The following is a 25851-nucleotide window of genomic DNA, read 5'->3' on the forward strand; positions in this document are numbered from 1 at the left end:
CACCGCCATAAAGTTCTTAGTCCCTGACCCAGAGATGACAACGATCACTGGCCTCCACGACACTTTATATAAACATGCCTGTATAGTGGACAGCTTCAAAGGGGTTCTTCTGATTGGGGTCATGTGGACACGCCGTGTTTGGTGCCCCTGTGACCCCAATACTGAGAGCTGAAAAATGAACCCACAATTATCGGGCGGGCATTCTCCTGTGTAGAGTTATGGGCAGAAATCCATTTTAGACCAGATTTCAGCATGACTGACCGGTCATAAAAGTCACAGCTAACCCATATGTCACGCCCTAAAGGTGGGTTTACAGACAGGGGAGGGCTGGCAGCCTTAGTCCTGGGGGGCAAATGCCATAGTGCCCCCCATAATGTGCCAATAAAAAAGGCCCCTTTAGAGCCCCCACTTCCCCATAGTGCCCCCAAATAATCCCCCTATAGTGACACCAGATGCCCCATAGTGCCGCTCTCCCCTATAGTGCCCCCCATAATGTGCCAATAAATAAAAAAAAGCCCCTTTAGAGCCCCCAGATACCCCCATAGTGCTCCTCTCCCCCATGGTGCCCCCCATAATGTGCCAGTAATAAATGCCCCCATTGTGCCCCCCATAGTGCCAGCTCCCCCCATAGTGCCAGCCCCCCCATAGTGCCAGCTCCCCCATAGTGCCAGCTCCCCCCATAGTACCAGCTCCCCCTTATAGTGCCAGCTTCCCCCATAGTGCCAGCCCCCCAATAGTGCCAGTCCCCCCATAGTGCCAGCTCCCCCCCATAGTGCCAGCCCCCCCCATAATGCTAGCTCCCCCCCATAGTGCTAGCCCCCCTATAGTACCAGCTCCCCCTATAGTGCCAGCCCCCCCATAGTGCCAGCTCCCCCCATAGTGCCAGCTCCCCCATAGCCATAGTTCCAGCTCCCCCAAAGCCATAGTGCCAGCCCCCCCCCCCCATAGTGCCAGCTCCCCCCGCAAAGAAAAAAAACAAACCACTACTTACTTCCATCAGCAGCGATGCAGGCCTTTTCTGGCCTGTGTCCCTGCTGTGTGCTTCCCGGGTCAGGCGGCGAGATGATAATGACGTCATCGCGCTGCCTGAGCCGGCCTCTGATAGGCTGCAGGCATTAGTGCCTGCGGCATATCAGAAGAACAGGGGAGGGACATGCCTCTCCCTCCCCTGCCCCACAGCACAGCCATCTGTATCGCTGTCCTGAGGACGGCGATACAGATGAATATGGAGATGAGCGCTTCCACGATGGAAGAGCTCATCTCCTACTGCCCGCCGCAATTACATCCAGGGCCACGCTGCCTGTGGTGATCGGCGGTGCGACCCTGAGGAATTAAAAAAAATAAAAGAAAAAATTATTTGTTAAAGGCGGCCAGCGGCCGTTTTTTTAGGGCGGCCTGGGGGACAATTGCCTCCCTGTCCCCCGGCCCAGCCCGCCCCTGTTTACAGACTGCCTGGACCAATTCTTATAAATTGGACAGAGCAGATTGTACTGAGTTCCCTATTTTGAGGCCATTTCTGTCTTGCCTCTGTGTGAGTAAAGTAGGCGGCGTCAGTTTTCTTTCATTCTTTTTATTTTAAAAACTGTTCTGTGTATATTTGTATGCTTTTGTTTTTTCAATTTCAATTTTTATTAAAACCAATTATTTAACCTAGCACGGGCAATATTTTTTAAGGCAATTAGAGTTCCTAATTTTCAGCTACCTGTTTGCTTTAAAATGCGAATCTCAGAAGTTTATTAGTTGTTAGAAGAAACCAGCAACAATTTAATCTCCCGTGCAATCTGATAGATTGTAGGAAGCAGGGTGATCAAATTCGATAGTGTGTGTAGTATCAGTACTTGTCCCGATTGACCGCTGGTACCTGATCCCTGCCTGATCAGGTACTGCAACCTGGGGAATCGGGCAAGATCCTGACATGGACCCCTGTTTTTTTTTCCCTTGCTAGCTGACAATCAGATGGCTGGGGGGTGGGAACATATTTTGCATGTACACTGACTGTGTACAAGCCAAAAGGTGAATCAACTGACAATCAGGGCTGCCAGAAAATAATAATCTATATTCCTGACACTGGGTAAACTGACTTTTTGCTCTGTTTAATCTTGTATGTACCATACTACCTGTATTTGTAACCTCAGACCACTGTATATATTGTATGTGTGTATAGTGTTACAGTCCTGATCAAAAGTTTAAGACCACTTGAAAAATGGCAAAAAAACATATTTCACATTGTTGGATCTTAACAAGGTTCCAAGTAGAGCTTCAACATGCAACTAGAAGAAATGAGAGTCAGACAAAACATTTTTTGAGCATTCAATTAATTGAAAATAACGATTAAACGGCTGTTTTTCAGCTGATCCAAATTTTAGGACCACATGCCTTTAAAAGACCAAATCTGTGCAAAGATGTGGATTCATTGTGTCTGTGAAGGTTCTCATTTATTCAGGTCATGGTATATATCTGTAAAGAATAAATCAAGGCAACTGGACATACTGTAGATTTCTTGAAAACGTTTCACTCGTTCTTCCAATGAGCTTTCTCAATTCTGAGTGACTGTACAAAAATTCTGGGAATAAATATGTAACTGAATCCACATCTGGTAATTATACCCAGCATTGGGTCAAAGGTGTTGATTCCATTATCCTAATTGGAGTCAGTAGTTGATAAAGACTTCACAGAAAAAGGTGTCAAGACAGCATTGTATGTGGCAGACAATAGATGTCTAACCCCCCCACCTCTATTCAAGCTTGGCTTCTCCATTTTTACGTAGCTGGCCTCCTTCACGCCTCGTTTGTACCAATCGGCCTCCTTATCCAAAACACGTACTTGACTGTCTTCAAAGGTGTGACCTGTTCCTTTCAGATGTAAGTGCACGGCTGAATCTTGACCAGAGGTTTTGGCTCTTCTATGCTGAGCCATACGCTGATGTAGTTGTTTTGTTTCGCCGATATACAGTTCTGAGCATTCCTCATTGCACTGGACTGCGTACACAATGTTGTCCATCTTGTGTTTAGGCGTTGGGTCTTTGGGGTGAACCAGTTGTTGCCTCAGTGTGTTGCTGGTTTTAAAGCAAACAGGAATGTGATGTTTATTAAAAATCCTTTTTAGTTTCTCAGACAGCCCAGCTACATATGGGATAACCATATTCTTACGTTTGTCATGCTTCTCGCCCTCACTGGTAGTCTTGGTGCTCTTTCTTCTCCTTCCTTCTGTTTTGACAAAGGCCCAAACTGCATACTCACAAGTTTTAAGTGCCCCTCTGAGGTGTTTGAGTTCCTTCGCCTTGGCCTCTGTGCTGGTGGGGATTTTCTCTGCCCGGTGGTGTAGAGTCTGGATGACTCCCAGTTTGTGGTCTAGAAGATGGTGGGAATCAAATAGCAGGTACTGGTCTGTGTGTGTTGGTTTTCGATAGACCTCTATTCCCAGCTTCCTTCCCTCTTCCACTGTTATAAGACAGTCCAGAAACGCCAGTTTGTTGTTCTGCATATCTTCCCGCGTGAAATTGATGTTATGATCCACTGAGTTGATGTGGTCGGTGAAAGCCTGTAACTCTTGTTTATGAATTTTAACCCAAGTGTCATCCACATATCTGAACCAATGACTCTGTGTAATTCCCTTGAAAGTGGTCAGGGCTTTCCTTTCTACTTCCTCAATATACAGGTTCGCTACAATAGGCGAGACTGGCGATCCCATAGCACAGCCATGTTTTTGCTTGTAGAACTTGTCCTTATACTTGAAGTAGGTGGTACTCAGACAAAGGTCCAGTAAGGCACACACTTGGTCTGGGCTAAGTTCTGTTCTGCAGCCTAAGGTGTTGTCTAGTAGCAACTGTTTCCTGACTGTTTCAATTGCCTCTGTAGTGGGTATGCAGGTGAAGAGGGATGTAACATCATAGGAGACCATTGTTTCTTCTGTGCCCAATACCAAGTTCTGGATTTTGGTGGTGAAATCTTGAGAGTTCTGTATGTGATGTTGTGTGTTTTCAACCAAGATTCTGGCTAAGTATTTGGCCACATTGTAGGTCACAGAGTTGATTCTGCTGACAATTGGCCTGAGAGGGGTCCCGTCCTTATGTATATTAGGAAGTCCATAAATACATGGAGGGGCTTCCCCAGGGTAGAGGCGATGATACATGGCCCGATCAATGATTTTGTCCTTTTCTAGTTGTTGTAGTAGTTCTATAACCTTCTTCTTGTAGCCACTGGTTGGGTCTCGTCTTAGGGCCTCATATGTGTTGTTATCATCCAGGAGTGAGGTCACCTTGGCATCATAGTCAGACGTATTAAGTACAACCGTGCATCTTCCTTTATCCGCAGGCAGGATGGTGATGTTTGTGTCTTTCTTCAGGGATGTAACCGCCTTCCTTTCTTCTCTAGTCAAGTTTGAAGGAGGTGGTTTGGCACTGGCTAGAGCTGCAGACACTTTAAGGCGAAGTTGTTCATCCTCACCATGGGGTACTTTGTTGCTGTGGATTGAGGCTTCAGTGGCTGAAATAATATCAACTATTGGTATGGTTCTTGGTGTGATTGCGAAATTCAACCCTTTCGCAAGGACATCCATCTTAGGCTGGGTGAGAAGATTCTGCACCCATTTCTCTTTGTTTTGCACTGTCCTTGTTTCCTCCTTTCGCCTCCATGTCAGTTCCTCACTGGTATGGCTGTTTGCAGTTCGAGATAACAAAATGCAGAACTTTTTCTTCTGCGCTCTTAGTGTGGTGAGCTAGCTGTGCATGTACTGTGAAATCAGCCAAGCTTGAATAGAGGTGGGGGGGTTAAACATCTATTGTCTGCCACATACAATGCTGTCTTGACACCTTTTTCTGGGAAGTCTTTATCACCTACTGACTCCAATTAGGATCATGGAATCAACACCTTTGACCCAATGCTGGGTATAATTACCAGATGTGGATTCAGTTACATATTTATTCCCAGAATTTTTGTACAGTCACTCAGAATTGAGAACGCTCGTTGGAAGAACGAGTGAAACATTTTCAAGAAATCTACAGTACATCCAGTTGCCTTGATTTATTCTTTACAGATATGTGGATTCATTGTCATTTTCTGTCAGGTAGTCACACGCTGTGATGGCAAAGGCAAAAAAACTCTCCCTTTTTTGAACGTGGTCGGGTTGTTGAACTGCATAAGCAGGGTCTCTCACAGCGTGCCATCGCTGCTCAGGTGGGATGCAGTAAGACAGTCATTTGGAATTTCTTAAATGATCCTGAGGGTTATGGAACAAAAAAGTCAAGTGGAAGACCCCAAAAAATTTCACCAGCACTGAGCCGGAGGATCCAATTGGCTGTCCGTCAAGACACTGGACGATCCTCGACCCAAATTAAGGCGCTTACTGGTGCTGACTGCAGCCCCATAACCATCAGACGGCATGTGAGACTGAAGGGCTTCAAAAACAAAAAACGTTTTCAAAGACCTCGTCTCCTTGAACGCCACAGAACTGCTTGTTTGGACTTTGCAAGAGAGCACCAAACATGGGACATTCAAAGGTGGAAGAAAGTTTTATTCTCTGATGAGAAAAAATTTAACCTTGATGGTCCTGGTGGTTTCCAACATTACTGGCATGACAAGCAGATCCCACCTGAGATGTTTTCTATGTGCCACAGTGGAGGGGGCGCCATAATGGTCTGGGGTGCTTTTTCATTCAGTGGAACAATGGAGCTTCAGGAAGTGCAGGGGCGTCAAACGGCCGCTGGCTATGTCCAGATGTTGCAGAGAGCATTCCTCATGACTGAGGGCCCTCGTCTGTGTGGTAACGACTCGGTTTTTCAACAGGACAACGCTACAGTACACAATGCCCGCAGGACAAGGGACTTCTTCCAGGAGAATAACATCACTCTTTTGGCCCATCCTGCGTGTTCCCCTGATCTAAATCCAATTGAGAACCTTTGGGGATGGATGGAAAGGGAAGTTTACAAAAATGGACAACAGTTCCAGACAGTAGATGGCCTTCGTGCGGCCGTCTTCACCACTTGGAGAAATGTTCCCACTCACCTCATGGAAACGATTGCATCAAGCATGCAGAAACAAATTTTTGAAGTGATCAACAATAATGGCAGAGCTACTCATTACTGAGTTCATGTTTGGAAGTTGGATTTCTGTTTTGGGGGGGGTTTATTTTATTTTTTTTGAGGTGTGGTCCCAAACTTTTGATCAGCTGAAAAACCGCCTGTTTCAGTTTATTCGTTGTTTTCATTAAATTGAATGCTCAAAAAATGTTTTGTCTCACTCCCATTTCTTCTTGTTGCATGTTGATTTTTTGCCATTTTTCAATGGTCTTAAACTTTTGATTAGGACTGTATTTCTAGTGAGCTCTTAAGGCAATTAAATATATATTTTAATCTTGTGCTGTTCTGGTATCTCAATCACGATTACCCACGTCCGTGTTTCGGCCTAGTTATACGCTACTGCGGGTTGGTTTCATACCCTATATAATCCCGTTAGCGGACTTGGCTTATATCAAACAAGAAACTAGTGGCAATCTTCCCGGGCTGATAACGCGCTGTTTCACTGGAGCAGTGCAAAGGCTCTCTCAGCTTGTTGCCTCTCTGTGCCCGTGTGGACAGGAGGAGTCTGTGAAAACTGTACCAAGACTGACCGCACTCGCTCCTCCAGGAGGGCATAACGTCACGCCTTGGTAACCAAAGACCATACCGTATCTCATGAGCTCAATGTAGTTGACGTCAAGCGGTCACGAGGTGTGGTATCCCTCACATTAGGTGACACCTTTAACCCTACAGACAGACATGCACCATACTGCCTACTGACAACATGCAATGTTATTCACTGAATATTGTAACAAAATGGTTTTATTACTTTTGTCTTTCCATGAATATGGTATATGATATACAGGCCCGGCGCTATAATAAGTCAGACCAAGCGGCTGCCTTAGGGTGCAGAGACTTGCGCCGCCCAGCCTCTGTGAGCAGTTAATATAATTTTGTACTGCCTTCTTGTTCCTTTTTGTGTTAGGAATTTCACTTCTTGGGTCGCAATTATGACATCACTCACCTGGTCTATTTAAGCTGATAATGCTTACTGAATGAATGGTTGAAAATGCTATAACTTCCAGCGGAAACATAGCATTTACTGGATTGCTTTTCATGGAATAAAGGCTTCACTTTTTCTTTTTTGCAACATGAGTTCTGCCTTCCCTCAATTTTTTTGCTCAACATTGAACAATTGCTCTTGGACCTCTATAAAACCAAATATCCATACCATTGGCAAAAATCTACCCTTAAAGGGAACCTGTCACCAGTTTTATGGTGTCCTAACTAAGGGCAACATAAATAAGTGATTGAGTCTCTTAGCAAAATGCTGGGTCACTTTGTTTAATTGACCCAGTCAATCTGCCAACGTCTTGTATTGAAAAGCTCCAGCTGATAGTGATGAGTCATGAATATTTATGAGCTCCTGACTCTCCCTACCCACCTGCTGCTGAATGACAGTTATTTTCCATATGAATGAGCAGCAGGTGGGCAGGGGAGTGGCTATAGCTCTGAATTAAATATACGCTGGACTCAATGACATCACGGTGGACTCAAATCAGCTCATTAGCATGCGGCATCTTTGTGTGTATATTATGAGGTAACCATCTGTCACACCAGTAAGTGAATACATCTAAGGTACTTTTTAGTAGTTAATGATTGTATATAATTAGTTAGATTATAATCAAATATCCACATGACAGGTTCCCTTTAAAAATGTAAGTGTCTTTTTGACACAGTCCTACAACATGTTATATGCTTATATTTTCCCGAGATTGTTTGAGAAGATCAGACTTTTGCTCAGTTGGTGGAACACATTCCTCATGTCCCTTATGGGTAGAATTGCTGTCCCAGTCTTTTTGAGACAGCTTAGATCCTCCAGGCTTCCATTTTAAACTTTAGTCACATTAGAAGCATAGAATCTCCAAGAGTATTTTGCTTGCCAGCAAACATAATGGCAAGACTGCAATTCCTGACAAGTATTACTGGGCTGCCTACTTGCGTCATATTCTGTCATGGTCTAATCTGTTTGCCTGTAGTAGATGAATGGAATGGAGAAATTGTGGATCACGCTGGTTCATCCCAATTTACTTCTATGGTGCACTTTGTACTCTCGTATTGATGCTAGGTTACTAGACCCTATGCGGTTGACAAGGGATGTGTGGCATATATATCTTGGAAAATTCTACCTCATGTTGAAGTGCTCCCTGATGATGTCTTGTCTTTGATAGGTGGAAGTCCTTCCTTGGCATACTGCTTCTTCCAGGCACGTGGAATCTTATTTTGTGGAAGGCAGCTAAAACTTCATTATGTGTTACTTATAAAGAGAATCCATACAAACTGTTAATGTTTTGGTATCATACTCCATCTTTGCTTCAAAAGCTAAATCCTGATCTACAGTATCTGTGCTGGAGGTGTTGCTCATGGGGAGGGGGCTCTCCCTTACTTATTTTGGACCTGCCTTCATATTCAAGGCTTTAGGTCCTCTACTCACCTTCCATATCCAGTTACAGCTCTTGTTTTACCTTCTAAATCGACCCTCAGTCCCCCTTGTCCACAAGACAACCAAATGGAATGTACATATGTAACACCCCAGTGGTGTTACCACTATTGCACCCTGCTACTATCTCTAATGGGCTAATATAATGTCATCCTATGCATGTCTTTCCAGGTCCTCCACAATGTGCATTCATAATCTTGTTATGTAACTGTTTATTACATATAATGTGCTTGGATCACCAGCAGGTGGCAGCAAAAATGGCAGAGTTATCCTTAGAGAAATGGAACTTACCATTCCATTCTCCCCCCTTTAGTAAGAAGTGGACCAGTCCTGCTTGCTACCAGAAGGAGGTGGGGGCAGTTCTGGTTTGTTCTGGTTGTGATTCCATGTTGGAGCTGCCAGGATTTTAACCTACTTTTTGGCTGAACTTGTCTGACTACAAGAGTGAAGTGCAGCATAAAGAGGAAACAAAGACACCAAGTTACCTTGTCAGTACAGCAGAGTGAGAGAAAGATATAGCAGAGTTGAGTTTGCCTGCCAGTTTAATGCTAAAGCCTGCTGGAACCAAGACAAAGCGTGAAAATGTTTGGAGAAACGTTTATTCAAGTAAAGCCACCATTGAACTCCATCTCAAGGCATGGACTCAAGTTATTTCTTTAAATCCCTTAATTATTCCCCCTATTTTTTGCTTCGGAGCCAAAGCCTGGGGTCCAGCCATATTCAGGTAGGAGCATCATGACACACATAAAGAGACATTCCTAACAAACCTGGGACGCAATATAGAGGGCCCTGGTGGGAGGCCGTCTGTTGCAATTTTGGCATTACGAAACAGGATCTACGTTTGCCCCTGGAAGGCCCCCTCTATTTGTAAACCCCCACAAGAGACTTTATAGCATCTACTTGCTTCTGGAGAGTATGAATCTGCATCAGTTGCAGCCCTGTGGCAAAACAGGGGTTAATAGGCCATCTTGGCTTTGGGCATCCTGTGTTGAGAGGAAGACATCCACCCAGCAGAGGGGAGGGAACCAAACAGCCCGCCTCCACAGAGGAAACATTCTTACAGTAGAAGGAACTAAAGTGCTCAGTACAAGTTCCCAGGAGGACAGAGAAACCAACTGTACCCCTAACAGGAAGTAGAAGCGGCGGCCATTTTGGAAAAGGGAAAATGCAGTTCCTTCTTCCCTGGATCCTGAGAACCAGAGGTCTGAGGTCTGGAGGTTTGAGTGAGTACTGCTGGGGAAAATAACCTTGCTAGTGACTGTTAGGGGCTATAATCTGCCTGCCAGAGCATCATACTCCCCAAAATTGAGCAGTTGCAGCTGCAACGGGCGCCTCTCCCTAGGGCCCTCTATATAAAACCACGTCCCAGATGTAGGAATGCCGAGTAGTATAGTGCAGCCTAAAATGTCCCTTTATGTGTGTCACGGTGCTCCTACCTAGATACGGCTGGAACCCAGGCTTTGGTTCTAAAGCAATAAATAGGGAGAATAATTGAGGGATTTAAAGGAGAGATTGAGTCTAGACCTTGTATGTAGTTGAACAGCAGCTTTACTTTGTATAAACGTTCTCCAAAACGGTTTGCAGACTTTGTCTTGGTCCCAGCAGGATTTAGCATGAAACTGGCAGGCAAACTCAACTCTGCTATATCTGTTTCTCTCTGGCTCTGCTGTACTGACAGGCTGACTGTATGACTTTGCTTTTTTTGCATCCTGCACTTCTCTTTGTATGGTCTGTCTCTAGATTAGGCCAGGGAACTTTTCTCCTGGCTCCTGAGGCTCTAAGCTTTGGCCTCCATTGCCAGCAGAGCTTAGGGTGCTCTGGCTGACTTGGACACATCCAGCAGAGACATGTCCTGCACACCTTCCCCTAGCAGGGGGTAAGCTAGACTAACTAGAAACTGGTGCCCACCCTTCCTTCAGGAAGTGGGACTAGCCCATCTCTACACAGAGGAGGGTTTAGAATAGAATAGAAGGTTCCACTTTATCTAGAATAGCTTTGCCGTGTTTGTTGCCACCTGCTGGTGAACCAGGCACATTACATATAAACAGTTGCAAACATCAGAAATGTACAGTGTGGTGAACCTGGAACAGAATGCATAAAATGACATGAGGTTAGACTATTAAAGACAGTAGCAAGGTGCAGTAGTTGTAACACCACTCTGGGATGTTACACAGCGACTCTTAAAGGAGCAACGCACCAATTCTGCTGCCGTTACCCATAGCAACGTGCACTTAAATTGCATTTTAGCTGACACTGACCCCGCTAGTCTGGTACAGGCTACCAAGAGCTATGTTTGACTGCAAAATCCGGCCCTAGAGAGGGAAGAGACTAATTCATCTAGAATTCTAGACTCTACCCCTGGTTAAGATGTGTGGAAGTCTGAGTGGTATGTTATTTTATCCACCTAATGTGTACCCTGTTGAAGATTTAATCCAGTGTGAATACCTTGGAGGATGGGAGACCACAGAACTGTCTTCTGTATTGAATCCACCAGCCACCGAATCAAGTCCTGGTGCCGGTCGTTTGCACTCCTACCCCCAGGAGACTCAATTCGGTAAGGTGATAACCCTGCAGCACTAGTGCTTCTGCAAAGTCTACAGGTGATCAGTGCCACCATAGTTACTCCTGTTGCCCCTGAGCCTCCAAAGCACCACCTGAGCTCACCAAATGGGAGCATCGCCCTCATGTGCACGGGAAAAAGGAGAAATCCACTGATACTGCTCTATGCACTTTGGAACGACCACCGAATCCAGAGCTCCTAGCTATGAAAGACCAAGGGTCCAACCTTTACTGTTGTCCGGAGAATCGGTCACCTACCAGGAAAAAGACAAGTCTTACAGAAGATCCTCCAGAAGAGGGTGATTCTGCAGTTTCACAGAAGGCCACCAAGACATTGCAGATTAAGTTTCTGCTGGAGTTGCAGCTGCAGAGAACACCACAGCTAGCCATGACAGCGATGAGGATGTCACACAGCTTAAAGAAGAACTTTTGCGCTCTCAAATATGGGACCCAGTAGGAAAACTCCCAGCCCCTCTGTAAGTGACCTAGTACTGTGAGGAAAACTATCCACTGTGGGGATTACCTACCACCTCATGTGAATTACAAATACCAGTTCTACTACCTTATATGGATTACAATAGATTTTTCTTTTTGCACTATGTGTTCCAGTTTTGCAACGTTACAAGCCAGTACCCAAAGAATGGACTCAAACGTTTACCTGAGCTCTTTGTAACCTCTACTGTGACATTTTTACACCAAAGTATTAAAGTTTTTGCAACGTTCAAGTATTTTTCCCATTGTAAGGACTCTTTTATGGGTACAACAATGTGATGTATGCACTTTTTGTATCGACTTTGAACTTTATACCGTTAGCTAGATAGTTAGCATCCTTGCTTTTTTTCTCATATGGACTGCCTGTGAGGACGTCAATACTAATGGTTCTTATATTACCTTGTGTTAGCTTAGAAAGCATAGGTATTATATTTTGTCGGATTTGCATATGCCCTTAACTTTTTCTCTCCACAGACTTGGGAAGCAGCCAGTATGTCCTGTGTCTTTGGGTTCATGTGCTGTTGCTACACAGGGAGGACCAAGTGGTAGAGTCGCAAGCAGTCTCAACATCTCTAAAGTGTAACCACAATACTAAAAAAATCTTCTTAGAAAGAATGTGAAGCTACCAGTTTAGTCATCAAGGTGATCGTGTGAAAAGCTTTATTTTGACCTGGGTGCTTGGAAGGGAATACAGGATGAAGCCACCCTTCTATTAGCAGTCTTTCATTGCATAGTGGTGGGATTACAGAGTGAAGACACCCCCACGCTTTCTTTGGTACTAGGATCCAGTACACACAAAAGAAAGTCAGGAATGATCGGTTGGTGCAGACTCTTTGGTTCTATGGTTTATACCGAGAGGGAAACAGTAAATAGATACCCTACTCATACGGGCAGAGACCTAGTGGTAGTTGTTGCTAAATCAGTCAGTAATAGTATATAGTCTAAAGCAGCACTCTAACTTTCCTTGGGCCCCCTTAAAGCATACACTAAGCACAAGCCGAGGGCAGCTTGGTTTTAACCCCTTAAAGACCACCGCCGTATATATGTACGGGTAAGTCCGGTCCCCAAACATGGCACCCACTTGCGCATTCTGCGGGCGCCATAGCCATGGGGTTTCTGCTATTTTAAATAGCAGAGAACCGCGGCACATGTAATAGATCAGTTATAAGGCTGATGGCCTACATATTACCCTTCAGATGCCATGGTCAAATGTGACCATGGGATCTGATCAGTCCGAAAGCCAAAGTCACTCGCTTCCGCTCCGGTAACAGCGTTCACCGACTGAGATCGGGGAAACTGTTACATAGCTGAAATACACTGAATCCTCAAGCAGGCTTTGGTGTCTATTTCAGGAATATAAAAATACAGGTCACTAGGTGGCAGCATTGTATTGGTATAGTGTAAATTAAGTGTTCAATGATGGCTATTTAGCAATCAAAGAACACAATCAGCAATGTAATTATTGCCAATTATTGTCACCCAAGGTGACTTAAAAAAAGTTATAAAAAAGTAAAAAAAATACTTAACCAATAAAAATAATAAACTTTATATGCATCGCCATGTGTGAAAATGCCCATACTATAAAAATATGACAATATTCAGAGCATACAGCAAATGGCGTAACGGGAAAAAAAATAAAAACTGCCAATTTGCAATTTTTGTCACTTAAACTACGCAATCATTTTTTTATAAAAAGTGATCAAAAAGTCACACACACTTTAAATTGGTATCAATGAAAAGAAAAGATCATCCCGCAAAAAATTAGCCCTTACACAGCCCCGTACACATAACTACAAAAATGTTATAGGGGTCAGAATATTGTTATAAAAAAAATGTTATTTTTTTTCCCTCAAAGGTTTTAAAAAAAAATTCAGTATTAAAATGCAAGAAAAATTATACAAGTGTTGTATCGTTGTAACCGTACTGACCTGTAGAATGAAGATAACAGGCCAATTTTACCGTATAGTGTACAGTGTAAAAAACAACAACTTTGAATCCAGAGGAAACAAAACATGGTGGTTTTAAGAACTCCATATATATAAGCAGGCATATAACGCAAGTTTGCGCCTCACGTATTTGATTTAAGTGTCTGTTTGTATAAGTGTGCGACTTTAGATTAAGTGACTTCAGATTCAGTGACTTCAGTGGGGGACTGCAGTAAAACAGTTTCTTATTACTGCATTATATTGTATTTTTCGCTTTCTTTGTGTAATCCCCATCTAGTATGTACTCCATTATTGACAGCGCAGTCTAGTGCACATCTTGTCTGATGTATGCAGTCCTAGAACAGCCGTTCGAGGGTGTATATCATTGCTCAAAATGTGAGCAAATTACCAGTTTGGAATCACAAATTGAGTATCTAAATGGGCGAGTTTCAACACTGAGAGGCATTAACAATTTGGAAAAGAGTTTGCTGCTCACTGAGCAAGCACTCTATGGGGTAGTTGAGGGGGAGTCTGATAGCGAGGAGGCTGAGGAAAGTGAGGTAGCTAGCTAGATAACAGTTAGAAAGCGGGGTAGAGGGAAGAGTGCCAGGGAGGCTAGCCCTAATCTGTCACACCCCAACAAGTTTGCACGGTTGGCAGATGAGGGGGATGTCGATTCAGGGACAGCACTGCTGCAGCCGGACATTTCCTCTGCCAGTCAGGGGACTGTCAGCTCCAGTAAGGAGGAGACTAGGAGAGCAGGGCAGGGAAGACAGGTGCTGGTAGTGGGAGACTCTATTATTAGGGGTACAGAAAGGGCAATCTGTCACAAAGACCGGGATCGCTGAACAGTGTGTTGTCTTCCTGGCGCTTGAGTTCAACACATCGCGGATCGGGTTGACAGATTACTAGGAGAGGTTGGAGAAGATCCAGCGGTCATGGTCCATGTCAAAACCAATGATAAAGTTAGAGGAAGGTGGAGAGTCCTGAAAAATTATTTTAGGGATTTAGGTCAAAAGCTTAAGGCAAGGACCTCAAAGGTAGTGTTTTCTGAAATACTGCCTGTCCCACGAGCCACACAAGAAAGGCAGCTGGAGATTAGGGAGGTTAACAAAAAACTGGTGTAGGAAGAAGGGGTTTGGGTTCCTGGAGAACTGGGCCAACTTCTCTGTCAGCTACATCATCTATCGTAGGGATGGGCTGCATCTCAATGGAGAAGGGGCAGCTGTGTTGGGGGGAAAGATGGCTAGAAGGTTGGAGGAGTGTTTAAACTAGGGATTGGGGAGGGTAATTACATTATAGGAGGAGAAGATAGTGCCGATAGAGACCTGGGGCAAGGTAGAGGGACTGGGGGAGGAATGGAAGGAAGGACTAGAACAGTTCAGAAAGAAAGGTGTAGGGTAAAAAATATACATAAACCTCTAAATTGTATGTATACTAATGCCAGAAGCCTGACTAATAAAACTGGGGAACTGAAATTAGGGATGTGTGAGGAAGACTATGACATAGTGGGAATAACTGAGACATGGCTGGATGATAACTATGACTGGGCAGTTAATGTACAAGGTTACAGTCTGTTTAGAAAGGATCGTCAAAACCGGAGAGGGGGAGGGGTCTGCCTTTATGTAAAGTCCTGTCTAAAGCCCACAGTCCGAGAAGATATAAGTGAGGGACATGAACATGTGGAGTCACTGTGGGTAGAAATACAAGGAGGCAAAAACAATAATAAATTACTAATAGGAGTTCATTATAAACCACCTAATATACCAGAGTCCACAGAAAATCTACTAATATACAAGATAGACAAGGCAGCAAATCATAATGAGGTGGTTATTATGGGGGACTTCAACTACCCAGATATAGACTGGGAAACTGAAAGCTGTACATGTCATAAAGGAAACAGGTTCTTGGCAATAACCAAAGACAATTACCTTTCCCAACTGGTTCAGAACCCGACTAGAGGGACGGCCTGACAGAACATGTGCAGGTTGGGGGAGTGCAGGTTGGGGGACACCTTGGAAATAGTGACCATAAAGTAATAACCTTCCAATTATCCTTCAAAAATACCAAACTTCAAAAAAGCTAAATTTAGCCAACTAAGAGTGGCCAAAGGTGTAACTAACTGGGACAAAGTCCTCAAAAATAAAAAATACCGCCACAAAATGGGATATTTTTAAAAACATCCTAAAATCTCATTGTGAGAGGTACATACCTTATGGGAATAAAAGGTTAAGGAACAAGAAGAAACCAATGTGGATAAACAGAACTGTAAAGAAGGCAATAAATGACAAAAAGAAAGCATTTAAATCACTAAAACAGGAGGGTAGTGAGGAAGCACTGAAAAACTATAAGGTAAAACATAGAATATGTAAAAAAACAAATAAAAGCCATCAAACTAGAGACTGAGAGATTAATTGCCAAAGAGAGCAAAACTAACCCTAAAATGTTCTTCAATTATATAAATGGTAAAAAGTATAAATCGGAAGGTGTCGGCCCTCTACAGAGCAATGAGGGGGAAGTTGCAGAGAGCCACAAGGAGAAAGCAAAGCTATTAAATATTTTTTTCTCCACTGTATTCACTGAGGAAAATAAACTGTCAGAGGAAATGCAGAATGTAAAAGTAAATTCCCCAATAAAAGTACCCTGTCTGACCCAGGAAGAAGTACAACAGCGACTTAAAAAGATTAAAATAGACAAATCGCCAGGACCAGATGGCATACACCCCCGTATCCTAAGAGAATTAAGTAATGTCATAGCCAGACCCTTATTTCTGATATTTACAGACCCTATACTGACAGGGAGTATTCCAAAGGATTTGCGCATAGCAAATGTGGGGCCAATATTCAAAAAGGGTGCAAAAACAGACCCCAGAAACTATAGGGCTGTAAGTTTAAAATCTGTTGTGAGTAAACCGTTTGAAGGTTTTCTAAGACATACTATCTTGGAGGATCTCAATGAAAACAAGCAAATAGCATCATATCAGTATGGCTTCATGAGGGATCGGTCATGTCAAACTAATTTAATCAGTTTCTATGAGGAGGTAAGTTCTAGACTGGACAGCGGCGAATCAATGGATGTCGTATACCTGGACTTCTCCAAAGCATTTGACACTGTACCACATAAAAGGTTAGTATATAAAATTAGAATGCTCAGACTTGGAGAAAACATCTGCATTTGGGTAAGTAACTGGCTCAATGATAGAAAAAAGAGGTTGGTTATTAATGGTACACACTCAGACTGGGTCACTGTCACTAGTGGAGTACCTCAGGGGTCAGTATTGGGCCCTATTCTCTTCAATATATTTATTAATGATCTTGTAGAAGGCTTGCACAGTAAAATATAAATTTTTGCAGATGACACTAAACTGTGTAAAGTAATTAACACTGAACAGGACAATATCCAGCTACAGATGGATTTGGATAGATTAGAGGCTTGGGCAGAGAAGTGGCAGATGAGGTTTAAACTGACAAATGTAAGGTTATGCACATGGGAAGGAATAATGCAAATCACCCGTACATACTAAATGGTAAAACACTCGTTAACATTGACATGGAAAAGAACCTAGAAATTTTTAGAAACAGCAAACTAAGCAGTAAAACCAGTGTTGCCAACTGCTGCCAAGGCCAATAAGATAATGGGTTGCATCAAAAGGGGCATAGATGCCCGTGATGAGAACATAGTCCTACCACTTTACAAATCACTAGTCAGACCACACATGGAGTACTGTATACATTTCTGGGCTCCTGTGAAGAAGGAAGACATAGCAGAGCTGGAGAGGGTTCAAAGGGGGGCAACTAAAGTAATAACTGGAATGGGGCAACTACAGTACCCTGAAAGATTATCAACATTAGGGTTATTCAATTTTAAAAAAAGACGACTGAGGGGAGTTCTAATTACTATGTATAAATATATCAGGGGAACGTACAGAGATCTCTCCCATCATCTATTTATCCCCAGGACTGTGACGAGGGGACACCCTCTGCGTCTGGAGGAAAGAAGGTTTTTACAGAAACATAGAAAAGTATTATTTACGGTAAGAGCAGTGATACTATGGAACTCTCTGCCTGAGGAGGTGGTGATGGTGAGTACAAAAAAGAAAAGAGGGGCCTGGATGTATTTCTGGAGTGTAATAATATTACAGGCTATAGCTACTAGAGAGGGGTCGTTGATCCAGGGAGTTATTCTGATTGCCTGATTGGAGTCGGGAAGGAATTTTTTCCCCCCTTAAGTGGGGAAAATTGGCTTGTACCTCACAGTTTTTTTTTTTGCCTTTGTCTGAATCAACTTGCAGGATAACAGGCTGAACTGGATGGACAAATGTCTTTTTTTTCAGCCTTATATACTATGTTACTAAGAATTGCGTTTTTCGCAATTGTTGATATGAGAAAAGAAACAGAATAAAGATAGGGATAGATTCTCGATAGGAATAAGGCATCAAATGCCTGTGAACGCTCCTGAATCTGTCGATGCTTATGTTATCTGTACTTTCTTTTGTGTTTTTTTTTGCTTTCTGGAACTTTTTATATGATGAAAATGAAAATAAAAACAGTTTGTAAAAAAAAGAAAAAGGATCAGAATTTATGTACTACAAAATTACATTTAAAAATTGTGCAAATTATCAAGAAATATAAATGTAGAAACTAGTTTTTTGATTGCCCGTGTCTGTCATAAATCGAGCCAGAAGTCATTAAAAATTGTGTAATTTTACCCCATTTGGAAAAGAAAATCCGCTTCCTATACCTGGTATGCAACTGTAAATAGTGCCATTGTAAAGTACAACTTGTCCCGCAAAAAATATGCCCTCATAGGGCTATGTGAAGAGAAAAATAAAAAAAATAGGACTATAGGAAGGCGGGGAGTGAAAAACTAAAACACAAAAATGGAAAATCTCTGGGTCATGAAGGGGATAAGTAAGGAAGAATGTAACACCCCAGTGGTTTTACCACTACTGCACCCTGCTACTATCTCTAATGGGCTAATATAATGTAATCTTATGCATGTCTTTCCAGGTCCTCCACAATGTGCATTCAAAATTTTGTTATGTAACTGTTTATTACATATAATGTGCTTGGTTCACCAGCAGGTGGCAGCGAAAATGGCAGAGCTATCGTTAGGGAGAATGGAACTTACCATTCCATTCTCCCCCCCCCCCTTGGGAAGAAGTGGGTCAGTCCTTCTTGCTACCAGAAGGAGGTGGGGCAGTTCTGGTTTGTTTTGGTTGAGACTGCATGTTGGAGCTGCCAGGATTCTAACCTACTTTTTGGCCGAACATAAGTCCGACTACAAGAGTGAAGTGCAGCATAAAGAGGAAACAAAGACACCAAGTTAGCTTGTCAGTACAGCAGAGTGAGAGAAAGATATAGCAGAGTTGAGTTTGCCTGCCAGTTTAATGCTAAAGCCTGCTGGAACCAAGACAAAGCCTGGAACTGTTTGGAGAAACGTTTATTCAAGTAAAACTTCATCTCAAGCTCTGGACTCAAGTTATTTCTTCAAATTCCTCAATTATCCCCCCTCTTCCTTGCTTCGAAGCCAAAGCCTGGCGTCCAGCCGTATCCAGGTAGGATTTACATTTAGGCATTCCTACCAAACCTGGGACGCGATATAGAGGGCCCTGGGGGAAGGGCGTCCGCCTGTTCTGTCTTCATACACGTTCACACAGTGTGCCGTCTGACATTCAGCATAAACCATTTTGGTCTTCCAAAGCAAGCTGGGCTTCCATAACACCAGGCTGATCGCCTCCCTGCCACCTCACATTGATGTAGCTTTTCATGCAAAAGGACCCCCAACCAAGTATTGATTGGATATGCCATACATACTTTTAGGTAGGCCAACATTTCTGTATTAAAAATCTTTTTTTTAATTGGTTTTATATAATATTCTGATTTTCTGAGATACCAACCTTTGGGTTTTAATTAGCTGCAAGCCATAATCATCAACATTAAAAGAAATAAATGCTTGAAATAGACCACTCTTGAATCTATATAATATATGAGTTTCCCTTTTTTTTTATCGAATAACTGAAATAAATTAACTTTTCAATGATATTCTAATTTATTGAGATGCACCTGTATGTGAGCCTCTTGAAGGATCCCAGTAAGAGATAGTGATTATCAAGCGATTAAAGTGTATTGAAAGACATATATCAAACAGGAACGAGCATATGATGTACAGTATATTGCTCAACATGGACCATTCTGATACCATCTATTACTGAACAGTATGATATATAATAATATTGTGGTACCACTGCAGTAACGCAGCATTTAATATACACCATCTGTTTAACTGAGGACAACACAGTGCAACGAAGAGGATTATACAATATGATTGAGCATAACAATATACTGTATGAATATATAACATTACTAATAATGTGTGAACTGCACTATTGAAGGAAAATAATAAATATGAGATACTAATCAAGGAGATTAAGGTTCCAGACAGCAAAGCCATCAATTTCTAACTACACATGCTTCAGCTCTGCATGTGATAAGATCAAAAGGGACCAAGACCGATTATTTCATTTTTATATATTTATTTAATACATATATATTTCATTAGGTAGTATATTTCTTATGAGATGTCAATGCATTGTTTTTTTATTGTTTTTATTGTTTTTTTAAAAAAAAATTTGAATTTATTATAAGGAGACATGTTTTTAAATAATAAATGTGATGTTTTACCGTTAGCCAATTATATATGTTCTAGTGTTTATTTTGAGGCCTTGTAGTGGAGGGCAGGCCAAGCTTCGGAGTGTTAGTACCTGGTGAGCCTACCCATTTTTGAACATTTCATAAAATTATGCAGATTGTTTCGGCTTAAATTTGTATTTTTTGTTAAGAAAATGTGTGAACTTTGGAGTTTGTGGTCCCTGAACGGAAGCATTTATCCCAGTATTATACATTTTTTAACTTGGAATTAAATAGTATACCAGAATTTCTATGTCTTTTTATAATTTGTCCCCATAACTTTCACACTCAGGATCTCCCACATAAATATTCCCTCTTTGTGCATGTTCTCCTGTCACATGAGATCTGCAGGAATGCTGGCTCTCTGTAACGAGAGGACTTGTCAATGCCAGCTAGAAATCCTTTTTATCCAAGGTTTACTTATGAGTTGATTCATCTTGGCATGTTGGGAATCAAGTCTACCACTTGGCTGTTGAGCACTAAGTTTCTTAAATGGCTCTTATCCAAATACAAGTATCTTTCAAATGCCATGAAAAATACATTAAATCTGCATACAATGCCAAGACATCAAGCATAGTTTAGACATGTTCATGCGCCCATTTTTTGCACGTCTGGATAATCTTTGTGTATAAAAGGCTCAATGGTGTAACAGGGAATTCTTATGGTTGAACACCCCTTATAATGATAGGGGCCTTAAGCAAAAGTCTTCTTTTTATTGTGCTAAATTTTGGAATTGAAAATGGAGAAATGTAGACAGCAGCTGGATGATTTAGCATTTACCACGTACTAGACTGCCCATTCCAGATGTCTCCAGATATATTTTATATATTTGAACCATCTCCAGGGTTAGAGAAGAAAGTGCATGACAACTATATGAACATGAAACACATGAAAGACTACACTTCTAAGTACAAGTCTAAAAGAATGATAATACAATATACATGTCATCACAAGGTGATTGGTACACATACTCACCAGAGACTGTTTATGAATGAAACCACCAGATGTGGAATACCTGAAAAATTACACTTTTGCTTCACATATCTACTTCTTCTTGCATCACATATCTACTATAAATCCACAGCTACACACCATAACTAAGCTGATTTATTTAGACAGTTCGGCTCTAATGTGCCTATAAGTTTCCAGTGTCTACATAGTCATTGCTAGGAAACAAGCACTTCTAGGTGACCACTCTTTAGCATTAAAGGAAATCTGGATCCATTCATTGTCATAAAGCTTCATATGATGGTATCCCTCAGGCCACTGTATTAAAACACTATGGTTTTGTCATTAAAAAGGTTCTTATCTTTTCCCCTTTGGGTTCCATAGATTAGGCATTGTTTCTGATTTAGTGGAAAATGATCAGAGGGGAGCCGCATAGAAATAAGAAAAAAAATGAGGGAGGATGGAGAAGAAATCAGAAGGCATCTCTTCCTATGAACTGTGACCAAAGGGTCTTTCAGCTTTCTCCCCTTCCTAGTTCCTAAAAATTCACATGGACAGAATTCATCGTTATTCCCTTACCTCATTGGTTGCCCTACCAGAACTATGAACCACAGTTAATGACTTTATACTTTTCCCAGTCTAATGAGTCTACTGCCTTGGGATAACCTTCACATTTGCACTGTCCTTTAGAGCACACATTCAGGCCTTTACCACCTCCACATCAAAAACATTTCTTGAATCCACTCTTTCTTCAACTTTGAATCAACACTGTGGCTTCCCATCTAACACTCTTGGACCCTTTTAAACCCACCCTTTAGAAGTTGTCTGTTTTTAATTTTATCAAAGTACCTGTACCAAGTTTACTGTGCCCACTATGATCCAGCACCACCTCTCTATTATCTTCCTAGAGCCAATCACTTGCCTTAGCGGTGTTCCACTGTAAACCATTGAGGTCAGTCATTGGCCAGTAACAACACATTTTCCCCTTTTCACTGTTAAGGTACAGCCACATGCCACAGATTTTTCACAATTCCACAGTGCAAATTCCACTGCACATTTGTTGTCATTTTTGCGGTATGCCAGACCTTGCAGGGGAATTATGTGTGAGGTCACGGTGTGAGCAATAGGTGGGCCAAGGTAAAAACAGTTTTGGTTACTCACGGTTATGTTGTCCCTGGGCATGCTCGCATAAGTGAAAAGGAGAACGGCACAAGGATTCTCTGGGACACACTCTGGTGTAAGGGACACTGGCCAGATGGTGGTTGGAGGTGCCCTTGATGGTCTGTACTAATGTGCCAGCGGCAAGGTCCCTTGTAGTCGTGATGCCAGTACCTTTTGTATGGAGGTACAACCATTTACCATAGTGTTAATAGAGGAACTGAGTCTGAGGCAAGCAGGATGGAACTCAAAAGGGAACTTTACTGAAGATGACTTTTGATAACAGTTCATCCAATGCATTCAAACAGTCTCAATACAGAGATAAACCTGCTGCTAGTCCTCTGCTGACAGGTGTAAGATGTCCCTCTCTAGATATTATATAAGGAGATTGTAGCCTTACTGGTAGTGGAGTTCAGGAATGGTCCAGGTAATCCTGGTTCAGGCTTGTAAAGTCGCCAAAGGCTGATATATCCTTCACGGTGGAGTCCAAAGGTCCTAAGGCACTCAGAGGATGTGTCCAAACACCCTTTGGGGGGTCTCCTTTCTGTAATATTCTAGATAGATGAAGTACTTCAGCTCTGGGCTGAGATATGGCTGAGGGATGTGAATAACAGGCTGCAGTTGACACAACTGGTCTCTCTCAACTGCCACTGGGACTAGCTCTGAAACCTGATCTCCCTAGCTAGGCCTGAGCTGGACTATATATATATCTATATATATATATATATATATATATATATATAGGAGGTGATATCTCCCCCTAGTGGGGAGCTCAGTGTAAATGCATGCTAGTACACCTGTTAGCAGGGATGATGCATAAAGACATATTGCAGCTTAACAACAGGCTATATAAAAGGCATATAAAGTACAGTACAACAACTTTGTAGTACCCACGAGGTTAGTGGGACGCTGCATTTTTACCCTTTATTTTCCACAGATTTCAACGAAACCCACAGTGGAAATCTGCAGCAAAAATTGACATTGTGGAATTCTTATGCAATGTGTGAATAAGGTTTTATTTAAATGGAGGATAGCCACTACAGTGCACAGAGCTGTAGTGTTCTCCATCCACATACTGCGTGCTTGCTGGAACTGTGGCTGCCACCTGAGGTGAACAGTAAATTGTCAATTCCCTCCCTTCACACTACCAGTTTTGAAGATTTCCACTGTCCATGTAAAAAAATCCAGAGCAAATGCTCTATATGTTGCAGAGTTTTGCTTAAGATCTGGCTTTAGAGTTTACACTTTGCAGTGAAAATGGTAAAGTCTGTGGTCAAATTTTAGAAAAGTTCTATGGCAAAACCTAACATAAAACATTCACACCTAGTATTTGCAAATTTCTGGGGTTTGTCCGTAGCAAAAAACTTCTAGTACGTGTATTATTATCTTTTGTGGTTATTAGTGAAGGGGTAGGGGTACGCCTACATGGTGGTTGCGCTAATATGCTGTGCCCAAGTATTGCAGTGTAACAGGGCTGCCATAGGAATGAATGAGCTTGCAGCACGACTTGCATGTTTACTGCTACCATGACACACGAAATGCAAAAAATGCAGCCTTATACAGAGCGATACTAATTCCGAATTACAGATTCCTGCAAAAACAGGCCTTCTTTTATTTGAATTACGTTCTTTCAAGCATTGAGGATCACTCCCCCCCTTTTTTTTCTTCTAGAAACCAGGCTCTATTTACTATTTTTTTTAATTGGGCACCACAGTGCGTTATAGCCTTGTTACTGTTTGGTTAGGCGTATGCTTGCTAGAAAAGCAAAAAAGAAGAGCGCACCATAGGGTAGTATGCATCAGACAGATGGAACCAGTTATAGAAGCACAAAATGGAGGCTCACCTTAAAGAGTTGTGCTATGAATAGGCACAACTCTATTGTAGGCTTGTAGGAATTATGTGTCCAGTAGTCGGGTGTGCAGCCGTGGCGTCCATAAACTTCAGGAGATGAGGCATAATTTTCTCCAAAGGAGTTGCAATGTATATATAACAGGACCGCAGGATGGCGCAAAAACACCGCCCAGGACACTCAAATGTAGGAGAAGAATCTTCTTCTTTATTGAATATTTTTTAGCCAAGTAAAAAATACGCGTTTAGGGGATGCTAAGGTCCCCTTTATCAGGTTAAAAGGGCTCAATGGTAAACATAGGTTGTACAGAGGTATTTCTCATCTAAAAAACCCACCAAAAACAGCATGTGGACAGCCCAATGGGAGTGGTACTGTCTACAGGTGCCACTTAATTTGCATATTGTTAAACAAACATCAAAACACAAATTCAATTAAGCACATGACAGGTAAGGGGAGCACACTAATGCCCCTCTGGTTTATTGTTAAAAACAAACCCCCAGTGTAGTACAAAGACTGGGGGAGTATCTGTATTCCTGGGGTCACGTGATCTCACTGTAAGCGGCCACTTGACCCGTTGTCACAACGCTCAGACGCCGCCCGGCTTCGCTTGCCAGCTACCAGGCAGTGTTTTCTTCCAGTCACGTGATTGCAATCAATGCGATCACGTGTCTTGGTTGCCGGGAAGCGTTGGGTGTGCACCCCTTGGCTGTATCGCTCCTGTCTGGGAGCGATCTTCTCTGGTCAAGTGATCGCTGTGAATCTGATCACATGGTCTGATAGATATTGAAATGAATATTGGATAATAAGAAAGGACCGCCTTGGTGAAATAATTGGGTTAAAGATGGGCCGATTAAAAATGGGATAACAAGATGTGTTTCCCCAAATATAGGGAAATGCATATATGCAGTATAAATAAATATATAAATAAATAGATAGGAAGCAGATAAAAAGATATGATCGAATGTTTTCACACATGAAAGAAATGCACGTTTAGATTACATAATATAGGAATAAAAGCATAATATAAATATGTAAATAAGAAAAATTATGATGATCTTTTATATATAAATATATGGATGAAATAAATATCTTTGTATAAAAATTATTATAAAAATGGTGTAAAAGGTTTGGTCCCATGGATACAAACATTTTGATATCCTATATTTTGACAGTATATGGGTGACTCACATTATGATATCCTATATTATGATGGTATCTGGGTGACCCACCAAACAAGAGGGGGGGTTACAAATCTGTAGGGTGGCTGATGGCAGTGGCAGTGTGTAGTGGGCATATCGAACCATATTGGCCCTGTTATTATACATAATAGGATCCATATTGAATGTTTTCTTGCTGAAAGTACATAATCGGGTGAAGCCTTAGGTTATGAACAGTATAATTCAGAGATTAATTTAAGAGGCTTTGTTAAGGCCGTATGGGTTAAATGTATTCAGTTTGTATATTCAATACATTTCACGGTGTTTTATGCATTGTTGATTGTTGCGCTGGTGGGCTGGAATTTGCTCTATTTGTGTAATTTTAAATCCTGAGAACAGCCCTCCATGTGTTTGTGGAATTGCTTCTTTACATTACACCTGTGCTTGTTTAGTCTATTTCTTAGTGTTTGTGTGGTGCGACCTACATATAGTAGGCCGCATGGGCATTCCCGGATGTAGATCACATGAGTAGAATTGCAGTCTAAACTGCTCTGGATTTTAAAGAATTCTTCATCTCTT

The 25851-nt window shown here is 42.1% G+C and overlaps 1 protein-coding gene across 1 annotated transcript in view; it reads right to left on the minus strand.

Moving 5' to 3' along the window:
* Positions 1-2640: 2640 nt before the first annotated feature.
* The window catches only part of LOC122939429, a 33360-nt gene continuing 10149 nt past the window's right edge, over positions 2641-25851 (minus strand). Inside the window, exon 2 of the mRNA XM_044295496.1 lies at positions 2641-4654. Coding sequence (XP_044151431.1) covers positions 2641-4654 — 2014 coding nt within the window. The remainder of the gene's footprint in view (positions 4655-25851) is intronic.

The sequence above is a fragment of the Bufo gargarizans genome, chromosome 5 (genome assembly GCF_014858855.1).
Source record: "Bufo gargarizans isolate SCDJY-AF-19 chromosome 5, ASM1485885v1, whole genome shotgun sequence".
NCBI classification, from domain to species: Eukaryota; Metazoa; Chordata; class Amphibia; order Anura; family Bufonidae; genus Bufo; species Bufo gargarizans.